Source organism: Acanthochromis polyacanthus, chromosome 10 (assembly GCF_021347895.1).
Source record: "Acanthochromis polyacanthus isolate Apoly-LR-REF ecotype Palm Island chromosome 10, KAUST_Apoly_ChrSc, whole genome shotgun sequence".
Classification (NCBI taxonomy): Eukaryota; Metazoa; Chordata; class Actinopteri; family Pomacentridae; genus Acanthochromis; species Acanthochromis polyacanthus.
This window is the reverse complement of record NC_067122.1, coordinates 20,787,061-20,810,390: the sequence shown is the minus strand read 5'-3', so window position 1 is coordinate 20,810,390 and position 23,330 is coordinate 20,787,061. Positions and strand designations below refer to the sequence as shown.

Below are 23,330 nucleotides of genomic sequence, written 5' to 3'. Positions count from 1 at the left end.
CTTCGCCTGTCCAGGGAAAGACATCTGTCTCATTTCTGTACAATATATCACTTGTAAATGTTACGCCACCTTACTGTCATGCATTACTGAAACACATTTATTTGCTTTTTTAAAAAGCTTGTTTGAAATAAACAGGACTTGTGTCATAAAATGTGAGAAAAATATTTTTACAAGCGTGTACTAAGGGAATGTAGGAACCACTCTCGCTAGAAAGGCTCATGTGTAGCTCCTGCAGAGGTCATAGAAAGCAGATTATTATATTACTAATAGGGCACATCAGCCTCAAAGCAGTTTATAGTTGCCACAAACTAATGTTATATCACCTGATGTGTATGTGTATTGCACAGTGATGCGAGTTCATATCAATAATGTCAGACAAACGTGTTTGTGTCATTACATTTATATCACTTCAAAGTGTGTTTTGCTTCTGATCCACAATTTTCAAAAACTCCAAGAAAGTCAAGGTTTTTAATCCAAATATGCCCAGTTGATTTGAAGTTTTGTTCTATATTGAGGACACTTTTTGTACACCCTAAAACCTTGTGTTGTCATTTCCATCCGTCTAATTTGGGCAGATCGGTCAAAATTTGCATATTTTGTAGCGTGGAAACAAATAATTACAACATCTGTAGCTGACATCACAATGACTTGAGCTTTTCTTCATATGTTAATGCACTGTTCCTTTTTTCTGAGCATCATTATTATACAGTAAATGCTGTATGTTGATTGAGCTTTAAATGTCTTTTCAACCGCAGCTCATGATAATGTGAGCCTCTGTATGCATTTAGCTGAACTCATTTCACAGTTTGGCTGAAGAAACAGATGTGAACTGAGTTTTGGATGTAGGACATCTGCCTGCGAGGGCTTCTTAGGAAATCTTAAAGTATAGCTTATTACAAGTGGGTCCGAATCTCTTCGAAGTTGAACTGACACAGTGAAGTCACTTTTGAGTGTCAGAGCTTGACTGTGATTTAACAGTACAGAGTTGATATTCTAAACCCGCTTGAAACCGGTTGTCATCTTTTATGGGTGTGATAAACACATTTAGCCTCAAGTATTTTTTTCCCCACTTTGTCTGGTGCAATAAATGTAGACTATATTATCTTTGTCAAATAAATGATAAACACAACACAGTGCAGCACCTTTGTTTCATTTTTACAGATAATGTTTTGCTGATTAAGCATGACTTTAACTCCCATTCACTGCAGTTTAATCCATGTTCCTCACTGGTGATTGTGTTGGTGTTGTGGGCTTCACAAGGGATTATGGTAAACTTGGATGGACATACATTGAAGTTCATCATATGCATGGACATGAGACAGGAATAGCTGCTATTCCCTTTACTGTAAGTGACCATGTAAAGACATTTAGTCTCTATCAGTTGGGAGTTAAGCCCAATAACCACAACTGCGTGTCATTCATGCATGTCCAAGCTAGCAAACAACACCTCCCCATCAGTATTGTGGTTCTGACACTGCAACATGCTCTCCCAGACACAAAACCGCAAACATTTCAAAAACATTTTTGGTCTTTTAATTCATTTCCAGTTATTTCATTGAGAAGACAAACAGTAGTTCAACGCTATGAAAGAAGTTTTCCCCTGACGTTGGTGGTAGAACAGGAAGAAGAGCTTCTTGTAGTCATATTTGGTCCATGTGCAATTTGTTTTGGTGTTCACAGTATTTAATAGACATAGCTGGCAGTGTACAGAGACTGCATGGAGGCCTGGTCAGCTGAGCCGGTGGGCTTGTACTCTCCTTTGGAAGCCAGGCCATTGATCTGATGGGTGCAACAGAGGGGGCAAGTTAGGGCAAAGTCAAAGCTGAGCGTTAATCATAAGCTACATGTGGCGCATTAGTTCAAACATACAAAACCCCTGTGACAATCAATCATTCACCAGACGGCATAAAGTTGAGTAATACAAGATAAGCATTATTTAATAGGCAACTCGTCAGTGCCGTCCACACCCTCCGAGACTCACCTTGGCCCGGTTGCAGAAAACATCCTGTGTAGCTTTCTTGTTGGCAGCTTTGCCCTGCCAGGCAGCAAGAGCAGAGGCCTGGAGTGCGCGGCCGTAGGAGAAAGTGAGCTTCCAGGGGCGAAGGAGGGGCACCTGGTTGATGGCGTTCAGGTTAACGGAGGCCTCCTCCTCGCTCTGGCCTCCAGACAAGAAGCAGATGCCTGGAAACGACACAGAAAGGCTGCTTGTACTCTGAGAAACATCTGTTATGAAGTGATTTGTCATGGAGAGAGGCTGGCCTTGCGACACTCACCAGGCACTGAAGCGGGGACGGTGCGCCTCAGAGCAGTCACGGTTGCCATGCCAACCTCCTGAGGGGTGAACTTCTTTGCGCAGGAGTGTCCAGCGGTGACCATGTTGGGCTTCAGCAGGGTGCCCTCTAGGTACACATGGTGATCAGACAGAGCCTTGTACACGGCAGCCAGCACCTAAAGAATGTACAGATTTACAATCAATACAAATATCTAATATAACAAGGAAATGTTTTTTTTTTTTTTCCTACTACTTCATGTGCTGCACGAACCTTTTCGGTGACATACTGGCACCGATGCAGGTCGTGGTCTCCATCAGGCAGGATTTCTGGCTCCACAATGGGCACCAGGCCATTCTAACAGACACAGGTTAAAATTAATGACTCACTCAATCTGCTGGTGATTACTGTAGAGACAAATCACTATACGAAAACACACCTGTTGGCAGATGCTGGCATATCTGGCAAGGACATTGGCGTTCTCTGCGATGGCGAGAGCTGAGGGGCAGCCATCTGAGATCTTGAGCACACACCTCCACTTGGCGAAGTCGCAGCCGTCCTTCTTGTACTGAGCACAGCGCTCTGAGAGGCCGTCAAGACCTGGAGAACACACAGAATGTTAGCAACCCATGTCTGCAAGGCTAAATCTACATTATTTTAAAAAAAAAAAAAGCAGGTTTGTCAATGAGACTCTTTACCTTGTGTTGTGGTCTCTCCATCTGTTCCATTCAGACCAGCTGTGCCTTTGTCCACCTAAAGCATGAAAACCAAACACATCAGTGAGTTCCATAACGTGTCAACATGTTTCCCTTGTCGGGACTGAACATTTCCATACTGTGCAGCATCCTCACCTTGATGCCAACAATGATGCCCTTGTCCTTGATGACTTGGGGGAAGAGCTTGCCGCTGTCTGATTTCTGGTAGAGCGTCTCGTGGAATAAGATGACTCCGCCGATGGAGTTGGAGATGGAGGGGTCGGAGGAGAAGAGGATGTCACGGAAACTACGACGGTTCTCCTCATTGTTCTCCACGTTGATCTTCTGGAAGCGCTTTCCCATAGTGCCTTTTAATAGGATTGTAGGAAAATGACTTACACTGCACATTGCTACCTCTCACCATGGAATAATAACTGAGACTGATGCTCACCTGTTGACTCATCTGCAGCCAGGATTCCCTTTCCAGGAGCTACGATCCTCTGAGCAATGTCAGAGAGCTCCTTCTTCTGCTCCGGAGACAGGGATGGGAACTGATGAGTCATCCTAGCAGAGACAAAGCAAAGTTATTTGACAGGTGTTGAGAAACTCGTCAAGAACAGACTAGGTACTTCTGGTTTTCATGTTGATGATTGCATCGACTTAATGTGTGTGGTTTAACTCAAGTTTCTGCGTTAACTGATTTAAAACTCAAGTCAGGTTGAGGCAACTTAATGAAATTAGCTCAATTGCATAATTTTTCTTCAGCTTGAGATCCAGATTTAAAGTTTACTTCCTTATTTTAACACACCTGAAGAAATGGTTAAAACTGCTCACTAATGCACTTTGTTGGCCAGAAGTTATAGGCGTCAAAAAGACAAATGCAAACAGGGTGTTTTTCCAAGCCACACATTATGAGAGTATGAAAAACATTTAATCTTGTTTTCCCCTCTAACACAACAAAACTACCTCCAGCATCCTGCTTCTCTAGCACCACCTCTGAGGTTAAATATTTGGCTTGCATGGTTGAACTTCGGCCTCAAAACAGATAAGAGCTCCCTTTCAATGTGCAATAAAAGTTCACAGTTCACTCCAAGTTGCTGGCTACAAGTTAACCCAGTGCTTTCTGCAGAGGAATGCATTAAACAGCACGATGTGATGGCTTACAATTAACACCATGACCACAATATGCAAACAGTGCAATCAAGAATCATAAAAGGTTGACCACCTAGAGAAGCCTGAACATGTATCACTGTAACTAGAACAAACTGATTTTAAAAACTCGTGCATCTAGTTCTACAATTTGAGTGTAAACTTGCAGCTTAAATCAACAAATCCATCGCAGCACGCTCACAGACGAGATGTGCAGAAAACAGTCGAAGGGCTGCAACAGTTTCTCTAAAAAAAAATGAATACCTGCAAGTGTGCCAGAGTTAAAAAGTTGAAAACACGTCTTACTTGAGATTTTTATCGAACAGCGACGGCGGATCAAGCTTCAGACGGCCTCTGCAGCCTCTCAGCAGTTAAATCACTGATAGAGAAGGCCGAAAAGTGGGTAAAAGGCCGTATTTATGCGCAACTGTGCGCTGTGGAGGAGGGGCTCTGATGTGGCGGGGCGTGCGGCGCCTCGGTGGAGCAATTGGCCGTTCACACCCACAGGGGCGGTGTTTGGTGTTGTGGCATCATCAATGCTGCTTTGTGGACTTAGTTCCTATCAGGAGCCGAGCGGCTGAAAACAAGATGGGAACAGAGTGTTATTAAATCCAGGCGTTCATGCGCTCATCACGAAGCTGCTCCGCCTCCATCTGCTCTGAGATGGTGAAATGTAACTGGAGAGGCCTGCTGCGGTGTTGCAAGTCAGGTTTCTGTCTTGTTCTTTTGTTCTGCAGATAAGGAAATGACCAAAAGCATGACTCATTGTACCATCAGAAGACAATGGCAGTTATTGTTTTTCTTCCAAATTAGTGATGTGCATTAATGCATGAAAGGCTACTAATGTTCCAATGATCTACTTTTAAATTAAACCAAGACACATTCATAAAGTGGGATTCTCCATGTCACTCTAGATCTTTTCATTTTAGATCTCTTGAACAGACCTGGTTACACTTATTTATTCCTTAAAGTCAGGAAAAGCACAGTTTGCACTCAAAAAATGTGCATGATGCAACATACATATTTTCTATGACTTATTATTGTCATCATCATTACTAAGGCAGCTTTTGTTTTCACTTCCTTGTGCAAATGAGCAAAACTTTAATTGTTGCAATTTTCAACAGTTAAAAATCCGTTTTACATTTTACATCACTAGAAACTTTTATTATCTTAAAATGTAAAAGTTAATAAGTTTCTTTGCACAGCAGGTTTACAACAACCTGAGTTGACCGAAGTTCTGTGCTTTCATTAGACAGATAGTAACAAAAAAGAAAGACTCTTAAAGCTTAAGCAATTATAATTGCTGTTTAAGTTAATTGTCTTTATTAATAGAGAATTAGGGTGTGCTGTTCTCTGCATAATGTGACCGCACAATTATAGGACTATGCTTTGTTCATCTGTGAGACACCAATTATAGACCATTAGTCTGATTCATTGTAACAACCCTCTTTTTCATGCTACCTCGTGTACCTCAGCCTCATGCGTCACATTACTTGTTAAGTACGTCATGCAGGAAGAGTTTTCATATTGATCACTGAAAATGGGCCAGAAACTTGTAGGGCTAGTTCTGTGTTATCACAGTCCATGAGTGACTTCAGCAGATAGAGGTGTTTGAACCTATATCTAGGCCAGGGTGGATTTGTAACTTAAAAAAAATGACAAGCCAGGCTTTACACAACCAGGACTCTGCACTCAGTGCAATGTGCTCTTTAATATGGCTGTTCAGAGTCCAGTCTTTGTCTGAAAGGATTTTTCCATATATATATATATATATTTTTTTTTTTTTGCATGAAGACTGAGGGGAGTGTCAAGTGTTGTCCAGACAGAGTTACAATTTCCTAAAACTGTATGAGGTCAATTTAAAAGATTGCATTGCACCAAATTTTGCTTCGGTTGTTTTTGTTGTCTGATAGTTAGGATAATTACAATAAGAGCTGCAAGTTGTAAATCAACACTGCAGCAACACAAAGTATCTGTACAAGGAGGTCATGTTGCTTCGATCAGGACTATTCTGCTTTAATGGAGGGAAATCATACATGTGCATTTTAAATGGAAGGCTTAATTTAGCTGCAGGCTTTTCGCTTTTGTATGCTCTAATAGGTTTGGAATTGAGTCAGCTTAGATTTTTAAACTGCACATTACACTCTCCACAGGACTTTGCTATGTGCTAAATACACAGTGTTGATAATAAAATATTAAGGCTGGGACAGAAGCATTAGTTACAGGATTAACCGAACTAAATTAAATATGAAGGCTAAGGCCCTGCAGTATTGTTAATTATGAAGATCGAGCTGACTAAAGTTAATGGTTCTACAAAAATATGCATGAAAAACCAACAAATTTAAGTACTCCTTGTATTCTTAATGGACATGCTTTGTTTTTAATTCTGATGGTGTTTTGGTGTTCATTAGTTTGTGTTTTGTTTTATTTTATTGTATTTCATTTTTTTATTTAAAGCAACGAAATGTACTTTGATTAAAGCCCCCACAAATAACAAAGTAACAGATTGATTAGGGAAAAGACAGACTACTATAGAAGTGCTTGTTTGTTTCTGAGTCTCTGTGCTGCAAATATTGGCTCTGCTATATAAAATGGACTGCTGTTGCTCAGCATACTATAAAACAAAATCCTTTTTAAAAAAAAAAAAACTAAGAAAAGGGCAGCAAATCTGATAGAAAAGTGTTTCTGCTGTAAAATTAATTGCAAACATATGTAAATCATTTATATTTTTAGCAGATTAAAATGCAGTTAAACAGTGTAATGTCACAGTCACACTGTAAAAGAATAGGTGACTACTTGTAAAAACATAGATTTTTGATGTGGGCAATATACAGCTTGAACCTGTTTTTTCATGGTTTCCATTCAAATTATTGCTTTTTTGTCAGAATTTAACTTGATATCTGTAATTTAACTATACAGAGAAAATGGTAGATTATTTTAAAAACCAGGTTTAAAAACTTTTAACATTTTTTACAGTGTATGAGCAGAGCCTAACTTTTTGCACTATAAATATTTCCTGTGCTTTTAGTTAACATTTTTGTTTGATTGTTTTGATAATTTTTTTCTATACATCCACTTTTTGCACTGTTCTTGTATATCAAGTAGCTGTCATCTCAGTTTGTATGAGCAATGCGTGTGTTTTGACTGAGTCTTCTTCTTTTCCTTTCAGCTTTTGCCTTCAGGGGTTGCCACAGTGAATCATCTGCTTCCAGCTAACCCTATCCTCTGCATCCTCTTCTGTCACACCACCTAATTTCATGTCCTCTTTCACTACATCCATAAACCTCCTCTTTGGTCTTCTTCTGGGCCTCCTGCCTGGCAGCTCAAAACTCAGCATCCTTCTACCAATATTTTCACTATCCCTCATCTGTATATGTCCAAACCATCTCAATCTGGCCTCTCTGGCTTCATCTCCAAAGCATCTAGCATGTGCTGTCTCTCTGGTGTACTCATTCCTGATCCTATCCATCCTGGTCACTCCCAAAGAAACCCTCAACATTTGAATATGATATTTCCAGCTCTGCCTCCTGTCCCTTCCCCTCTGTCTCTAACCCATACAACATCGCTGGTCTCACCATCGTTTTCTACACCTGTACTTTCATTCTTGCTGATACTCCATTATCACACATCACAACTGATACTTTTCTCCACCCATTCCAACCCGCTTGCTGTTTACCTCTTTCCCACACTCTCCATTGCTCTGGATTGTTGAAGCTAAATACTTAAAGTCTTCTACCTTCTTTATCTCTACTCCCTTCCACTTGGGTCACACACATGTATTCTGTCTTGCCGTGGCTAAACTTAATTTCTCTCCTGTCTAGATTTCCCTCCACCTGCTCCCTGTTCTCACTACAGATCACAATGCCATTTGCAAGCATCACAATCCATGGAGATTCCTGTCTAACCTTATCTGAGTACATCCTGCAATTAGGTGAACCGCAGCTAGAGACACACTGAGCCAGTAATTTCACTGCACTACTAACCTAATTGTTGTTTAGTATGATAATAAAGTAACTGGATCACTTGAGTTGTTTTTCCAGCTGAAGGCAGCCGGTGGACGGTGTGTTTCCCTCCCTGGCAGCAGGGGGCGCTCTGTCTGCTGACGGTTCTCCATCCAGACCGTTTTCACTTCCGTTTCCGAGAGGCAAAGAGCCGCAACATCAACATCCATAGACAGATTCAGTTGATAAGTTTAAAGCCTTAACCGTTAAACCGGTAATATTTCTATCAGTTGTGATTAACTCTCACAAAATTACGAAGTTTTTGCATTAACCTGTCGAATCAGAATTTAACCTGATCTGCTTTTGAGGCTAACGTTAGCAAACGGCTAGCATTAGCCGAGCCTCACATTGACTGATTTAATCTGCTTATTCGGGGTTTAAACTGTGATAGCAGCTAATCTGGTGGTATTTTTTCAAATGCTGGGGATAAAGTGTCAGAATAAGTTTTTAAAGCGATCGCCATGGACCATTTAGTGAAGCGTATGTCCAAAACAGCAGTTAGCTTTGTCGTTTTTCCAGTAAGTAGCTCTGTCAGTGAGCCGCAGTCTTGTCCAATTATGTTTAAAATGTTCTGTCTCCGCTTGTTTCAGGAGTCTGAGGATGTCGGGACAGAAGCGTCCTGCTGACCCCAGTGGTCCCTCGTCCTCCGGTGCTCCCCCGGAGAAGCGCAGAGAGAGGGAAGGAGAGGACGGAGGTCCCGGTGTCAGCGCCGCGGCCGGGGGGAGCACCGCGGTGGAGACGGTCATCAAGCTGGGAGGGGTGTCCAACTCAGTGAGCTCCTCTTTACTGTCCACTCTACTACTTAAAGATCCATTCATAACTCTCATCACAGAAATGTTAAACCAGTCTGCTTGTGTTGCTCTCTGAAGTCACGTTTGCATCACTTCTTTTTCAGGAGGAACAAGACATCAAAGCTCTCCAGGCCAAGAACCGAAAACTTGGAGAATCTCTTGATCAGAGACAGGTAAGTTCCAGTATTTGTTCATAGCGTTTCACACACACACTCTGAAAACTACACTTTTCTTTTGTCTTTTTAATCTAATCACTTTGAATCTCTTTGCTTGTTGGTTTGCAGGTGATTGAGGATGAACTACGAGAGCGAATTGAGAGATTGGAGACTCGACAGGCCACCGATGACGCCAGTCTGCTGATCCTCAACAGATACTGGAACCAAGTAAACACTCGCACAAAAAAGCAAAAATGAATTGTTAAATGGTACTGGTTTCCTTCTCTGTAAAGATCTAACAGTCACAATGCAATGCCATTGTTTCTCTTTCAGTTTGACGACAACGTTCGACTCATCATCAGGCGTTACGACCAAGCGAGCAGCGAACCGGAGAAATCACCAACTGGTGAGGGACGAAGCCTGAAGCCAGAAACTCCAGAACCTGATGGCGACTCCAATCAGGAGAGGGCCAAGGACAGAGGTAAACACAGAACTGACATGGGAGCATCAGTCTTAAAGCAAAAAACACAGCTCCAAAGCTAAACCCCTCTTTCCTTTGGTGGCCATGCAGGCAACCAGGGAGAGACGTCCAACTCCTTCCTGGCGACACTGGCGAGCAGCACCAGTGAGGAGATGGAGACGGAGCTTCAGGAGAGGGTGGAGTCCAGCCAGAAGCAGGCAAATCGCGTAGTGGAGATCTACGAGTGTCTGAAAAACACTGTGGACCAGCTCAAAGCAGAGCTGGACGCTGGAGCTGGTGAGAGAAAAAGATTTCAGGTTGTTGTGGAGGTTGACTTGATGACAGCGTTGTGGTGGATTTCAGCTGAGGTTGAAATTCAGCCAAGTTTGTGTTTGCACCTTTTAAATGTCAGATGGTTGCTTTTGATTCCAGAGGGCAGTTTGTGGCAGGTAGCTTCCAAACTAAACTCCCTCCTAACCAGCGAAAATGAGCGGCTGCAACAGCTGACGGAGGACCTCAAGCAGAAGCACAGTCACATGACCAGCGAGGTACACATTCTCTGTCTTCACTCCCTGATTAGCTACGTTAATCCTACGTTCGTCTAACCTTAAAGGTTAATGAGATGCTAAGTATATGAGTGAAAATTGCTGGGACTCTTTCACTTTGTAGTAAGTTGTTTACACCACGGCGACAGCTGTTTATTTGTAACAGAATTCTGTCATAAAGACGTCATACAGTTTAGTTTAATTTCTCAAACTCTTCATCGCTCTGTAGCTCACTATTTAAAGTTAGTCATCAAGTAAATCTTCTTACATTAACCACACCCTTTTATGTTGTTCATTTGTTTTCATCTGGTAGTTGTTAGACTCTAGTAACATTTGCTTTGTTGCAGAGTAATTTCTTTTCAAATCTACATGATTATGATTATGTCTCTAGTAGCTCTTGTACGTAGTGTGAAGTCTCTGTGTATTCTGCCTGTCGCAGTCCCGGCCTCTGGGTCGTGCAGCAAACAAGGCAGACCAGCGTGTCAGCGAGCTGCAGGTCCTTATTGAGGAGCTCCAGTGGGACATGGAGAAGATCCGCCGGCGAGAGAACAGACTGAATGCACACCTGAGCGAGATACTGGAGAGGGTGAGGATGACGAGAAATTGTGTCGGAGCTTTTGTCAATGACACTGTTATGCCAACGTATAATGTCTGTTTGTTTATGCTGAAGTGTAATGTAACCCTCCATGTGCACCGCAGGTAAACAGCAAAGGTTATAAAGTGTGTGGGGAGGCCAGCAGTGTGTGTGGAACCATCACTATTAACAAAAGAAAGGTAGGATTTTTTTTTTCTGTATTTACAATTCTGGTAATTATGACAAAATATAATGTAAGAAATGCTTGGACATTTTTCATTACTGTAGTTTCTTTACATATTTTACCGTTCTCACTGTTTCTTATTTCCTTCAAACAGTTTGAGGAAATGAACAGTGAGTTGGAGGAGAACAGGGAGCTGGCAGACAACCGCCTTATCGAGCTGCAGAAACTCCAGCAGGATCTGCAGAATGTTCACCAGGAGAACAACAACATGAAGGTATTTAGATTTAACACAGCCTCGTTTAAAATGAGAAAATTAGACACTTTTGATTATGGTTTCACCCTCATTACATCCACGCACTCAGTTACCGTGTAGTATGACTAAACTGTGCACTCTTCTAACTTAAATTTACCGTCATGATTAAATACATTTATACTGGAAGCACTTTAAAGTGATGGTACTGATGTCAGCGCAGTCTACATCATTGTACATTAATACCAAAAAGTAATCCTTTAAACATACCAACCTTTACCTTCTGTGCCTCTCAGACGGAGCTGCTGAGTCGAGCTGAGGGCTTGGTAAAAGAGTCTTCTGAGTATCGCTGCCTGCAGTCCCAGTTTTCTGTGCTCTACAACGAGTCTCTGATCCTCAAGGGTCAGTTAGATGAGACGCGTGCTCGCCTCAACACTACAAGAACGGCACGTCTACGGCAGCTGGAGCATATGGAGGTAAGCTGCATGAGTGTGTGTTTTCCACTCTCTTTCTGTCTGTTTCCTTCACCTTATTCTAACTCTCATCTTTTCTGAGAGCAGAATGATGAGGTGGCTCTGCAGAGGAAAGTCCGTACGGAGGTGTTCCAGCTGGAGGACACGCTGGCTCAGGTCAGGAAGGAGTATGAGATGTTGCGCATCGAATTTGAACAGACTCTTGCAGCGAACGAGCAAGCAGGTAACTAACTGAGTTTGTGGAGTCTAAAGGGAATGAGGTGCATAAATTGTGATTAAAAAGGCAGTAGAGCTGAGATTAAGATCACATTCCTGTTGAAAGAAGTAGTCTGCACACTCTTGTCCAAACCTTCGTCTCTTCACCGCCTCCTCTTTGTCTCAGGTCCGATCAACAGGGAGATGCGTCACCTGATCAGCACGCTGCAAACACACAACCAGCAGATGAAGGGAGAGGTGGTGAAATACAAGATGAGACTAAGGGAGACACAAGCTGAGCTCAACCAGGTTGGTCAGAAAGGAGAAACTTAATCCACCACCTCTCACCGGCAGAAGACATTACATAATTAGAGGTCACTCTGATGGTAACATATTAACAGCACAGTCAAACTAAAAGGCAACTTTTGCCCCTGTAGGTCCGCGCTTCCAAGGGAAACGCCATTCTCCAATCGCAGTCAAGCACAGAGATCGATGTGAAGGATGAGACAACCTCTCCATCAACTCCAGCTGTTTCTGGGGAACCTGTAGTGAAGACAGAGCCTGACAATGGCTCCTCCACACCCAGCAGCACAGGTAACCTACACCTAGTTAACAAAATGTAATGTTCTTATGTCATATTTTATTAAGACATAAATAGCAGAAATCACTTTTTCTTTTAGCACTGAATTCAAATGTGCATTTACTTTGTCTCATCGTCTGTCCAAAGGCGCTTCAGTGAAAACGGAGCCCGGTACAGAGCCAGAGGCCACCGTAAAGGAGGAAGAGAAGGAGGAGAAGAAAGAGAAGGAGGAAAAGAAAGAAAAGGACATTATAAAGAAAGAGGAGAAAGAAAGAGAGCGCGAGAAAGAGAAGGAAAAGGAGAGAGAGCGGCCGACCCGAGGAGGCAGTGGGAGCAGCAGCAGCGTCATAAAGGAAGAGAAGGAGAAGCCGGGGAGCAGCAGCCAACCAGAGGAGTCAGCAGGAGAACGCCTGTCCGTGGTTGGAGGATCAAAGAGGAAGGAAATGGAGCAGCTGAAGATCGTCCGAGCAGAACTCAAGTTAGTCACGAGTTGTCTTGTGGGTGATTGGACTGAGTGTCAGCGAGCACAAATGGATGTAATAATAAAATATAAACGCTAAAAGGGCACAATCGAGAACAAGTTATGAAAATTAGCCTGTAGAGCTAATTCTGGCTCATTTGCAGCGATTTTTCTGTTGACCAATGAGCACAGCCCCTGTCAAATCTAAATAGTGGACACATATTCTCCCACATCAGTTATACCTTAAGGTCGACAGACAGTCCACAGCTTTACTTAAAAAGTGCACAAACTTTTGTGTAAACAGTGTTACAGCTCATCTCAATCAGCCCATTCCTATTAAAAAATGGCAAATTCATATGTTGCAAATATCAGGGATGTTATATCACCGACATGTAGCTCCTGATAAAGTGCGAATTTAACCGTGATATCTTTGGTCCCTTGATCCCACTTCTAAGTGCTTTATTAAAATACTACACATTTGCGTTGCTTACTGGAAGATAAATATATTTTCAGCGTCATTCAAATATAATTTACATGCCACAGTTGCATAAGAGGATTGTTGAAACATGTTTAGTTTCAGCTCCTTGTTGTTTTGTTTTTGTTAATGTCGTGGTTTTTGTGGGTCACCTTCGGGCTACACAACCTACAAAAACAGTTCACATGTAAAAGATTCCAGCAGTCTTATGATCACTGTGAATCCCCAGCACTGACTCTCAATGAACAATAGACTCTTGTCTCATTGTGTGGCAGGTAAACACAAAAAGTCACAGAGAAAAGACTGTCTACAGCATGATTCCCTTCCGCTCTTGTCATTTCACCGTCTCTCAAAAACACCTGAAACAGATTTAGATAATGTTGACAGTTTCGTTCAATCTGTCTTGATGTGACTGTACAGGAAAGCCCAGGAGTCCCAGAGGGAAATGAAGCTGCTGCTGGACATGTACCGCTCAGCGCCCAAAGAGCAGAGAGACAAAGTCCAGCTCATGGCCGCAGAGAAGAAGTCAAAGTCGGAGGTGATTTACACTGAACAACACACCTAAACATTGTAGATAAAGGCGTGGTAGGAGATCTGTTCTTTCCAGGAGGGCATTTCTAACATACTGATATTTGTGTCGTTTCCTCTGGATTTAATGACGATTCCAGGGAGAGGAGCTGCGACAGAGGCTGAGGGAGCTGGAGGAGAGGGAGAGGAGGGAAGGCAAGAAAATGGCCGATGAAGAGGCTCTAAGGAAGATCCGCTCTGTGGAGGAGCAGATTGACATCCTCAACAAGAAGCTGTCTATAGCCAAACAGGTGTGTGAGCCGATCATTTTGCTTGCCTTCACAGACCATCTGCCTTTCGTTCTCTGAAAACCTTGACTCAACGCTCCCTCTGTAGGAGGAAGACGCACTGCTGAGTGAGATGGACGTGACGGGCCAGGCGTTCGAGGACATGCAGGAACAGAACATCCGCCTGATGCAGCAGCTCAGAGAAAAAGACGACGCCAACTTCAAGCTGATGAGCGAGCGAATCAAGTCTAACCAGATCCACAAGCTGCTGAAAGAGGAGAAGGAGGAGCTCGCCGACCAGCTCCTCACTTTAAAAACTCAGGTAATCAATCAATCTGCAAGAACAGGTGCCTTTACACATGGTCATACCCAGTTACATTACAGCTCTAACTACCTTCACTCTGTCGTGACTTTTTTTAGGATTAAACCCACCTAACCTTAAACTCACTTTATGTAATTCAACCCTGAAGCTGTAGCATATATTTAGCCCTTAAGAATCTTCTACATTTACATGTTCATGCTGATGTCATGTGTATTAATGGGGTGGATAAAACACTAGAAACACCTTTTAAACCTAAGGCAGTCCAGTGCACAATTACCCACTATGACCTCTTCTGATGGATTGCATTTAATTTCACAGATGTTCCTAATAAAGTTGCCAAAAGGTGTATATTCCATAACTACAAATACGCTGTTTTATCATTGTTAAACGCAGCTTTTTTTCTTCTTAAATGTCGTACATGAAGTCTATGAAGTTTATCGGTAACTACTATGAATAGCACGCCCAATGTGCTTTCTTTTTTCCTTGCTCTAATGCTTTTTTATGCCTCCAGCCACAGCAGCACATTAAACTCTCCGGTTGTCCTTTCTTCCCGTTTTCAGGAATGCAATATCTCAGGAATGCCCGGAGAGAACTTTTTTTTGTAATATTGGTACAAATGTTCACTTTGACTCAAGATTGATCAGATCAGAATTATGTCATCAGTGGTCATGGTGACATCACAGAACACATGTTTAGGTACATATTCATTTTGACAAAGTTTTACACAAATGCCTGATAGGATGAAATGAAAAGGGTTTATATCCAAAAGATCAAAGGTCAACTTCCCTGTGACTTCATGACATTCTTCAAAAATGAAAAAAGTAACTAGACTTCTCATTTTTGATTCTTGATGCCACCTCTCATCCAAGAGGCCTCGTCAGCGAGACTGAAGGCGCTTCTTGACATCTTCAAGGACCAAAAAAGAGCAGTTCAATTGCATTTTTACTGAAATTCATAGGATTGCCTTGACCTGGATGTTTGAGAATCAATGCAGACACTTTTCTGGCCATTATTCACCGTCATAACTCGAGGACAGATGGTGAGATTGAGACCATATGTCACATTTGGTCAGCGGTGACACTAATGTTGGGCGTTCACCTTGAAACTGTGGTGACTCTATAGATCTTCTATGTTGACATGTTGATGACATCAGCGAAACATCAGCGCTTTAGAGTTTGTAAGGATTCTGCTGGATCCTTAAATGTTGCAGCAACATTCACATTTGAAGCATTGTCTGCTGTCATGGCTGCAAGTTTGTGTTGAATCTGTATCAACTTTATTAGCCAAGCATGTGAACAAGTGCAAGAAATCTGACTGTTTGAAATTTGACGACATACTTTCTATGATTCTGGACAGACGTGGATGGTTGGGACAAGCATAAAACTGCGAGGTGTGAGTTCTAGCTCTGTTGTGGTAATTAAAGTTGCGTTTAACGTGACTTTTTGGGACTGCGCCTGTTTGCAGGTCGATGCACAGCTGCAGGTGGTGAGGAAGCTGGAGGAGAAGGAGCGCCTCCTGCAGGGCACCATCAGCACTGCAGAGAGAGAGCTGACACTTCGAACACAAGCTCTGGACATGAACAAACGCAAGGTAACACTTTGATCATTAGTAATAAGCCACAGCTGCAGAGTAACCTGATCCAGAAAAGGGTGAGCTGCTATTAAAGAAATGATAATGACATATAAATATGTGCGGTTATTAAACCTGCAGTACGAACCTGTTGTCTCCTTCTTCTGGCAGTAAGAATAATTACAGAAACTCTGTTGACGTATGTTTATGACGTGTGTTGATTGTTTTCTTTTTTAGACTAATCCTTAAAAAAATAGAACCGCTCAGTTTGTCATTTTATGTGTAGCGTTAGAAACTTTTCTTGGATCCATCCTTGGTTTTCCCACCACAGGCTCTGGTGGACTCCATTGCTACTGTTGCTGCATATGATTCCCTCTATAATGCAAACCAATGGTTAAAATAAACTACATTACCCCTGGTGCATCAGTGCAGTGATGTTGTCTCCACAGACTTTACATTTTTAGCTCCGGTATATTCGAGCAAAGAGATTTCTTTGGTACTTAAAGACTTAACCGGCATTGTGTGGACTTGGGGTTTGAAAGGGTTTGGTACAAGGGTTTGAAAGCAACATTAACAGATAAAGACAACTCTCATCATCCTCCAGGCTCAGGACTCTGCGCTACTGTCAGAGGAGGTGCGAACTCAGCTGGAACAGGTTCAGCAGAGGCTCAACCTGGTCAGAGAGGAGGTCATTGAGAACAGCATCTCCCGGGAAAAGGAGTCCTTCAACGCCCGACGAGCACAGGTAACGGCAACATGTAGGCACATATCAGCTCAAGCCCCGAAGTTTCAATCAAAGCCGATGGTTTCAACGCTTAATCATACTAAGGCAATTTTTAAATCGTTTTTAAAAAAAATATCCAATCTATTAGAGGCTCTGTTACAGTACATGTAAACTACTTTAAACTCAGGAATTATTTTTTTTCTGGTTATCAAGAGTCCTGTTGGACGACTCTTTTAAACTTCACTGCATATTTTCCAACGGCCGATTAGATTTGTGGGCCTGCTGATTCTTCTTCACTATATCTGGACTGAATAGTTCCAGTCAGTATCAGTTTAGTTATCCTCAACTGAAGGGGTGAAAAAGCTCACATCACTAATCCTTTCACTGTGCTGCTGAAGTCTTTTTTTTTCCCTTTTGTGCACAGATGATGGTGGGAGGATCCAGTATTAATTGTTTAACAGTGTTATATTCATCAAGTCTGATTTTGGATCAAAGTAAAAAGTGGGAGACAGACTTCTTTTTGCTTACAGCTGCTTAAAACACAGAATGTTTTTCAGGAGGACATCTCCAAACTGAGGAGAAAGATTGAGAAGGCCAAGAAACCAGCAGAGAAAATCAGCAATGGAGACGAGATCCTAAATGAAGAAATTAATGACTACAAGGTAAGTTTCTGTGGTACAAAAAACATAAACTACCCCCTAATTTAACTGACCGTGCTCCAGAAAGGTCAGATATTGCACATCTTCACAGACACGGTCCACACTTTAGATGAAATGTTTGTTTCTTTGGTGTGTTTGATTTTTTTAAAATTAATATACTCCAATATTTAAGATCCGTCAACTACAGGTTGTTTTTAGGTTTCAGGTTTTATGTGATTGCTGTCTTTCTGAGCTCAGATTAGATGATTAATACCAGTAGCCTCCAAGCACAAAGCCTGGAGGCAGACTGTTCTGGCTCCTTCCACAGAGGATGAAATCCACCTGTCAGTACCTCGAAAGCTTGATTTATGTGTTGTCATGTAAAAACAACAAATCTGCATTTTACAGGGAGTCATACGCAGGACTGTTTCAGTGCGCTCACAAGGTAGCAGGTGGAGGCACCAGGAAGTTACTGATCTCTGTCATGAGTAGTCCAGCAAATAAACCTTTGTAAAGCAGATTTGTTGTTTTTGCACAGATTTTGTTTACTTGGGACTCAGCCTGTGTTGCTGTTTGTCCATTATTTCACTCTTTGTGCTCAACCAAGCTAACCGTTTTCTGGCTGCTGACTTCGTTTTTTACTGCAGTGACACAACAGTGGTGTTGATTTTCTCGTCTTGCTCTCAAATAACTCTGTGAAAGTGTTACACTCCTCCAGCAGTTCCTCCTGCTTGGAATGCCAGTAGTGAAAAAAAATCCAAGAGCAAACAACAGTCTGAACTCGCCTCCTCGATTAAAAAATACCTGAGGAGAGAAGTTACAGGTATATCCAGTTACACAAACATAAAGTGTCACAAATAATAAATAGCCTTCTGGCAAAATGGGTGAACAAAACTATTGAGAAACTGCGTGTCTTGTAAGTGTGATCACACTCTTTGGATGAGAACAGAATAATTAAAATGAAAAGAACAAAAAGTCAGTGTCACACATTGGTTTCATGCCCACTTGGATTGCTTTAGCTGCAGGATCGAGCTCTGATTTTTCCAGATTTGTTAATACAATGATGAATTTGATGTCATCTGTCCTCTGCACCGGTTTGTCGTTCTCTCCTCTGGTTGAGCTTGGAGTCCGGTCTCTATAATCACACGGCCTCGCAGCTGCCCTAGATTTTCCCGTCCAGTCATAACGAAGCACTCAGCCAAGGACAGAAATGACTCATTTTATTGTTCAAACCATTCCCTCCCTCTTATCTCGCTCTCTGCCTCCCCTCAGGCTCGTCTAACGTGTCCGTGCTGCAACTCTCGGGTGAAGGATGCCGTCCTGACAAAGTGCTTCCACGTCTTCTGCTTCGAGTGCGTCAAGACTCGCTACGACACACGCCAGAGGAAGTGTCCCAAGTGCAACGCCGCCTTCGGAGCCAACGACTTCCATCGCATCTACATCGGCTGAAGCTGCCGATTCCCTCCGCATGGGGCTTTAGAGATTGAACAGGATGAGCGGCGGTACAAACGCTGCCTGGAGTGAGACTCAGCACTGCGCTCATGCAACCCCCTCCTCAACATGATTTCAGCTCTGTGGGGGATGCTCTGAATGGAACGCTTTAAATTTTTTTTTTTTTACCGATGACTGAAGCTTCTCCCCCTCCAGTATCCACTACTTTCTTTATGTTTTCTTAGAATACTGGTGCAGAAAGGATGTTTGCATCACATACCTGAGGCTTGTGGTGTTCATGTGTGTGTGCACTCATTTGAAACCAGTATACAAAGAAAAGAATAAGCACAGTAGGAAAACGGCATTCCTCCCAGTTTTGTGGATGTTTGTATGATGTCAGTGTGTGTGTACATTGTTTCTTTTTTTATTATTTGAAATCTGGCTGCTTTAACAACAGACTTGTCCTGAAATGCTCTTGACGCGTGCTGTATAATTATTGTTCTGGTAGTTATTAAACTGATTTCAAAAAGCATCTGCCTCCTGAACCGTTCCTCAGTGTGAAATGTTTGTTAGATCATGTGAAAGAGTCCTGACAGTTGACCTGGAATATTAAACCACAAGTCCCAGTGTGCAAATCTCTGTTTATCCCTGTAGCAGAGCCCTTCAACCTCCTCCTCCTCCTCCTTCCTGGAGATCTAGACGTGTTTGCACACTGGAAACTGTCGTTAGAAACGCTGGGAGGAAGGGAGTGCCATACGGGAACGGTGACAAGAAAGGCTTTTTTTTTCTTCTTTTAAAGGTTGTGCAACATAATCCATCACAGCAGTTCGTTTGGTGCAAGTTCACACACCAAACTTGAGCGTTGTGGAGCTCAGAGCTGGAATAAGAGGCTTTAGGAGACTCGTGGTCAGATCAGCGTCATCGCGTTTCTGCTGGATCCTTAAAGCTGCAACGGAAAAGGAAACTTTTGGACACATTTCTCCTGCGTCTCCTCCGTTTTCGTTTCTCCTCTGCAACTTTCCTGCTGATCTCTACCCCTGCTGGATCTAAGCCTTAAACGGTTTCTTACCAAATATAGCCCCCGTTATTGCTGGAGCGTCCTTGAGGTCCTAGATTTGGATATTTGCAACGCTGCCAAAGTTTGTAATTAAATACTTGGATCATCTCGATTCCGCGGCTGCTTTATTGAACCGACACATTTGATCGATTTTTCCAATTGGACAATTAAAGCGCGGCGTTTTAAAAGCTCTTCCCTGCCTGCATGTTGATTTCTGTTGTCTGCTCCCAACAGAAGCCATTTTTAAGTCTTTGATTTTCCAGCCCTGTGTGTGACTCACTGAACACGAGCTGCTCAACCTGCTCCTGGCTGCAGCTCCAACCTGTGCGCCACATTTTCCCATTGTTCTCAAGCCTCCTTGTGTTTTTACGCGTCTGGCTGCGGACGCGGTGGATGCGCCATGGCTCGCTTTTTGCTGACTACCTACGTGCTGGCGGTGCTCGGCTTGGCGGCGGTGGGCTGGGCTGGAGCGGAGCAGGCCAAGGCGGAAAGCCCACCGGTGGTCACCCTGCGCACCGTGATCACGGGAACCTGCCAGGAGATCCACCGGTACGCAGAGTCCGTGCTGGGGACCGGCGTGGTGCGGTCAGCTGCTGAGGTACAGAGAGGAGGTGCAACACTCTTTTCCCTCCCCCCGCACCAAGAACTGTATTTACACTCTTTAATTCTTAATATACTGTGGTCCTAACTCCTCTGCTTGTTCTCTCACTGTTCTTGATCAATGCTTAACTGTACCGGATTACTAATTTGCAGCTCCAACCGTGTCATCTCTCTCTCCATCTATCCCATCGCCCCTCGCACACATTCCTCTCCTGATGCTCCTCAACTTGTTAATCTCCCTCCTGATCCCCTCATCTTCTCTGCCCTCATTTCATGTCTTCTATATCCATGAATCCCCCCCTCTTCATCCATGCGCACACACACTTCCACCCGGCTCCCTTCTCCTCAGAGTGCAGTGTTGTTTCTTGAGTCATTGCTTGGTCAGGAGAACGTCTATACAATGGCCATGGTAAGAAACTAAATGGATGTTTTCCATCCTGCAACCCAGACATGGTTCCTTAAACAGAGTCCTCCCATGTGGCTCAGTTTTAGCCCATGTCTCTGTGTAGTTAGTGCAGAAAAGTAGGAGCATGAGTGTAGTCAAACTGTTGCCATATGTGTGCATGTGTGTGTGTTTAAATCCACTGATGTTTGCACGCCAGGCCGCAATTTACTTGTGAGCTTGTGGAGATAAGATTTAGTGTATGTTCTGGCAAGCTGAGTTGAAATATAGTAGCTCGAATAGTTCATCAGTGGTGTGTCTGTATGCAAAATATGGGGTGTGTGCACAATCCAGAGAGGAGATTTGTCCTCAAGCTGCAAATTAAGCCTCACTCTGACTGAGTTTGATTCTATAAGATGCTGTTTCAAGTCAGAAAAGGTGGTTAAAAATGAAAAAAAATGACATTTTGTGAAGACATTCAGTCCAAGCAAGATAAAAGTCAGCACACTGCCTGCATTCATAGTCCCTAAATGTTACAGAGCAACACTTCTTACAACATTCATCTGTTGCTTTAAGTTTTTCTGCATGTGTGCACTCTTCAAAGATTAATCCTCACCCCCGCTTTGAAGCATTAATAGTATGTTGCATATAAATATGTAAAAACATCTAAGATCTCTTCTGATTTGCAACACTGAGCCAGCAGTAAAATGATTAGCTGCGTTTTTACATTCAAACACTGACGTGGAGCAACAGATGCTTGACACACTACAGTCTCCACATACAGTATGTGCCAATGTGTAATGCAACAGGTGCAGATAAGACACTTGTCCACCCTACTGGGCTACCCTTGACCTTGCTGGACAAGGCTGTGACTGTGTGGTGAGCTGCTGTACAGGAATAGAGAGGGGTGCTGCCCACCTGTCACCCACATGCACAGCTGTTTGTACAAATCAACAATGCAGCTCATCACAGGGAGCACTTGGAGTTGTCATAAGAGTTCCCTGTTCAGTGTGAAGTGCTGCTGTAGATGTGCTTTGTGTACAACAGCGTACTGAATCGTGCTGTATCTGCCCGCACATTCTCCTCTCTGCATGATTATTTGTCTGATCAGAATGTTGCCTGTCTTCATTGCTACGTTTTCATGATAGCTGAGTAAAATATGTCTCCACCCGCCCCTTCATGCCGCCACAGTTTTTACAGACGGTGATCCGATTCCTGGCTGAAGGAGCTGCCAGCGGCCTGAACGTCATCGCTGTTTATGTCACCGAGATCCTCAGGGTCACAGGATTTGATGGTGGGTACCAGGGCGGCATTTGTTGTGGAGCCGATTAAGTGTTTCTGAGCTTTTCCTCTCTTAAAAATGATCTGCTCGAGTAAAAGAGAGTGTGTGGTGAAGAAAGTTTTTAAGTGCACGTGGAAATATGCAGACGTGCCTCTCCCTCTGGGCAACTTCTCTGCCACTCCTTTTTAAGTTTGAGAGTTTACGCCTGCTGCTTCCTGTACCAACAAACAGGTATTTTGAAGCTTTAATTCCTATGAACATACGACTAATCTGGGTTTTCTGTCCTCCACAGTTGCACTGACGTTGCCCCGCTTCACTCCAGAAGGCGTGACCGCCGTCGCCCAGTGGGGTCTGCTGGCCCTCATCGGTTACTGGGTGCTGACCATCGTCCTCCGCCTGCTGATCGGTGTGGTGAAGCAGGTGTTCTGGGTGGTGAAAACCGTCTTGTCGCTCTGGCTGTTCGGACTGATCGTGACGGACAAGCACGCCACCGCAGACGTCACGGCGGTTCGGCTGGCAGGCCTGGTGCTGGGATGTGTCATGTTGACTCTTCTCACATCCAGCTCTGAAAAGTCTTTTGTAATGGAGGACCGGCTGAGCAGCCTGGAGGGCCGGCTGAAGGCGGTAGAGAAGAGGAAAGGGGGGGATTAGTGATGGGAAAGGGTGGAGAGGAGTTTAAAATGGACAAAGGTGTAAGGCTAAGAAAACAGTAACAGTCATGTTTTACATATTTGTGTCAAAGTTGGGAAATAAAGTAATCTCTGGGATTTTTAATTGGAAATGTTCTTTTTGTTTGCCTCCAGAAAATGGTACCAAAAAAAATCATGGAATACTTTTACTTTGATAAATAGTTGCAATCACTGACACAAAAAAGGATTAAAAGGCTGCAATAGGAAGACGAGCACACACAAAGTGAAATAATCCCACAATTCAGATCATAAACAGTCCTCTTTTGTCATTATTTCAAGCAAATAAAAAATGGAGTTTACCCAATTCTTCAGTGAAAACCAGACAAAGAGCGTAAAAAGCATAACTCTGTCACTGTGTTAACACTCAGCAACAAAAGCTAACTAGCTAACAAGCTCCAAATGCAAGCATGAGAATGTAGCAGGTGTATTAATAGTTAAAGTAAAACGACAGCTGAGGCTGATGGGAATGTCATTAGTTGTGAAACTATTGAGTCATAAAGTACTGGATGAATTCTAACATGGTGGCCTCAGATGAAAACAGTGTTAGTTATCTGACTATATTCTCTAGGAACCCTCAATGGAAAT

The 23,330-nt window shown here is 43.1% G+C and overlaps 3 protein-coding genes across 4 annotated transcripts; 2 read left to right on the top strand and 1 right to left on the bottom strand.

Moving 5' to 3' along the window:
• Positions 1-1,510: 1,510 nt before the first annotated feature.
• aldob (aldolase b, fructose-bisphosphate) lies at positions 1,511-4,585 on the bottom strand. Its single transcript, XM_022212219.2, has 9 exons — positions 4,421-4,585; positions 3,417-3,529; positions 3,122-3,333; positions 2,969-3,023; positions 2,710-2,870; positions 2,544-2,627; positions 2,274-2,448; positions 1,982-2,181; positions 1,511-1,779 (listed from the first exon to the last, which is right to left on the bottom strand). Exons 2-9 carry the CDS (start codon positions 3,526-3,528, stop codon positions 1,684-1,686), a joined length of 1,095 nt encoding a protein of 364 aa, XP_022067911.1. The 5' UTR covers position 3,529; positions 4,421-4,585; the 3' UTR covers positions 1,511-1,683.
• Positions 4,586-8,172: 3,587 nt separating this feature from the next.
• On the top strand, positions 8,173-19,265 carry rnf20 (ring finger protein 20, E3 ubiquitin protein ligase). Its single transcript, XM_022223139.2, has 22 exons — positions 8,173-8,329; positions 8,706-8,886; positions 9,011-9,079; positions 9,191-9,289; positions 9,395-9,542; positions 9,633-9,818; positions 9,954-10,069; positions 10,506-10,652; positions 10,766-10,840; positions 10,979-11,098; positions 11,371-11,550; positions 11,635-11,770; positions 11,930-12,051; positions 12,180-12,336; positions 12,470-12,800; positions 13,678-13,795; positions 13,926-14,075; positions 14,161-14,373; positions 15,838-15,963; positions 16,547-16,687; positions 17,224-17,328; positions 18,577-19,265. The coding sequence occupies exons 2-22, from the start codon at positions 8,716-8,718 to the stop codon at positions 18,751-18,753; spliced, it is 3,087 nt and encodes a 1,028-aa protein (XP_022078831.1). The 5' UTR covers positions 8,173-8,329; positions 8,706-8,715; the 3' UTR covers positions 18,754-19,265.
• Positions 19,266-19,402: 137 nt separating this feature from the next.
• LOC110972775 (transmembrane protein 109-like) lies at positions 19,403-22,830 on the top strand. Of its 2 annotated transcripts, XM_022223146.2 has the most exons (4): positions 19,405-20,390; positions 20,742-20,801; positions 21,966-22,068; positions 22,349-22,830. In XM_022223146.2, the coding sequence occupies exons 1-4, from the start codon at positions 20,193-20,195 to the stop codon at positions 22,705-22,707; spliced, it is 720 nt and encodes a 239-aa protein (XP_022078838.1). In that variant the 5' UTR covers positions 19,405-20,192; the 3' UTR covers positions 22,708-22,830. The 2 variants fall into 2 exon arrangements, with proteins under 2 accessions (XP_022078835.1, XP_022078838.1); XM_022223143.2 differs by lacking the exon at positions 20,742-20,801 and having other exon boundaries at positions 19,403-20,390.
• The last annotated feature ends 500 nt before the right edge of the window (positions 22,831-23,330 follow it).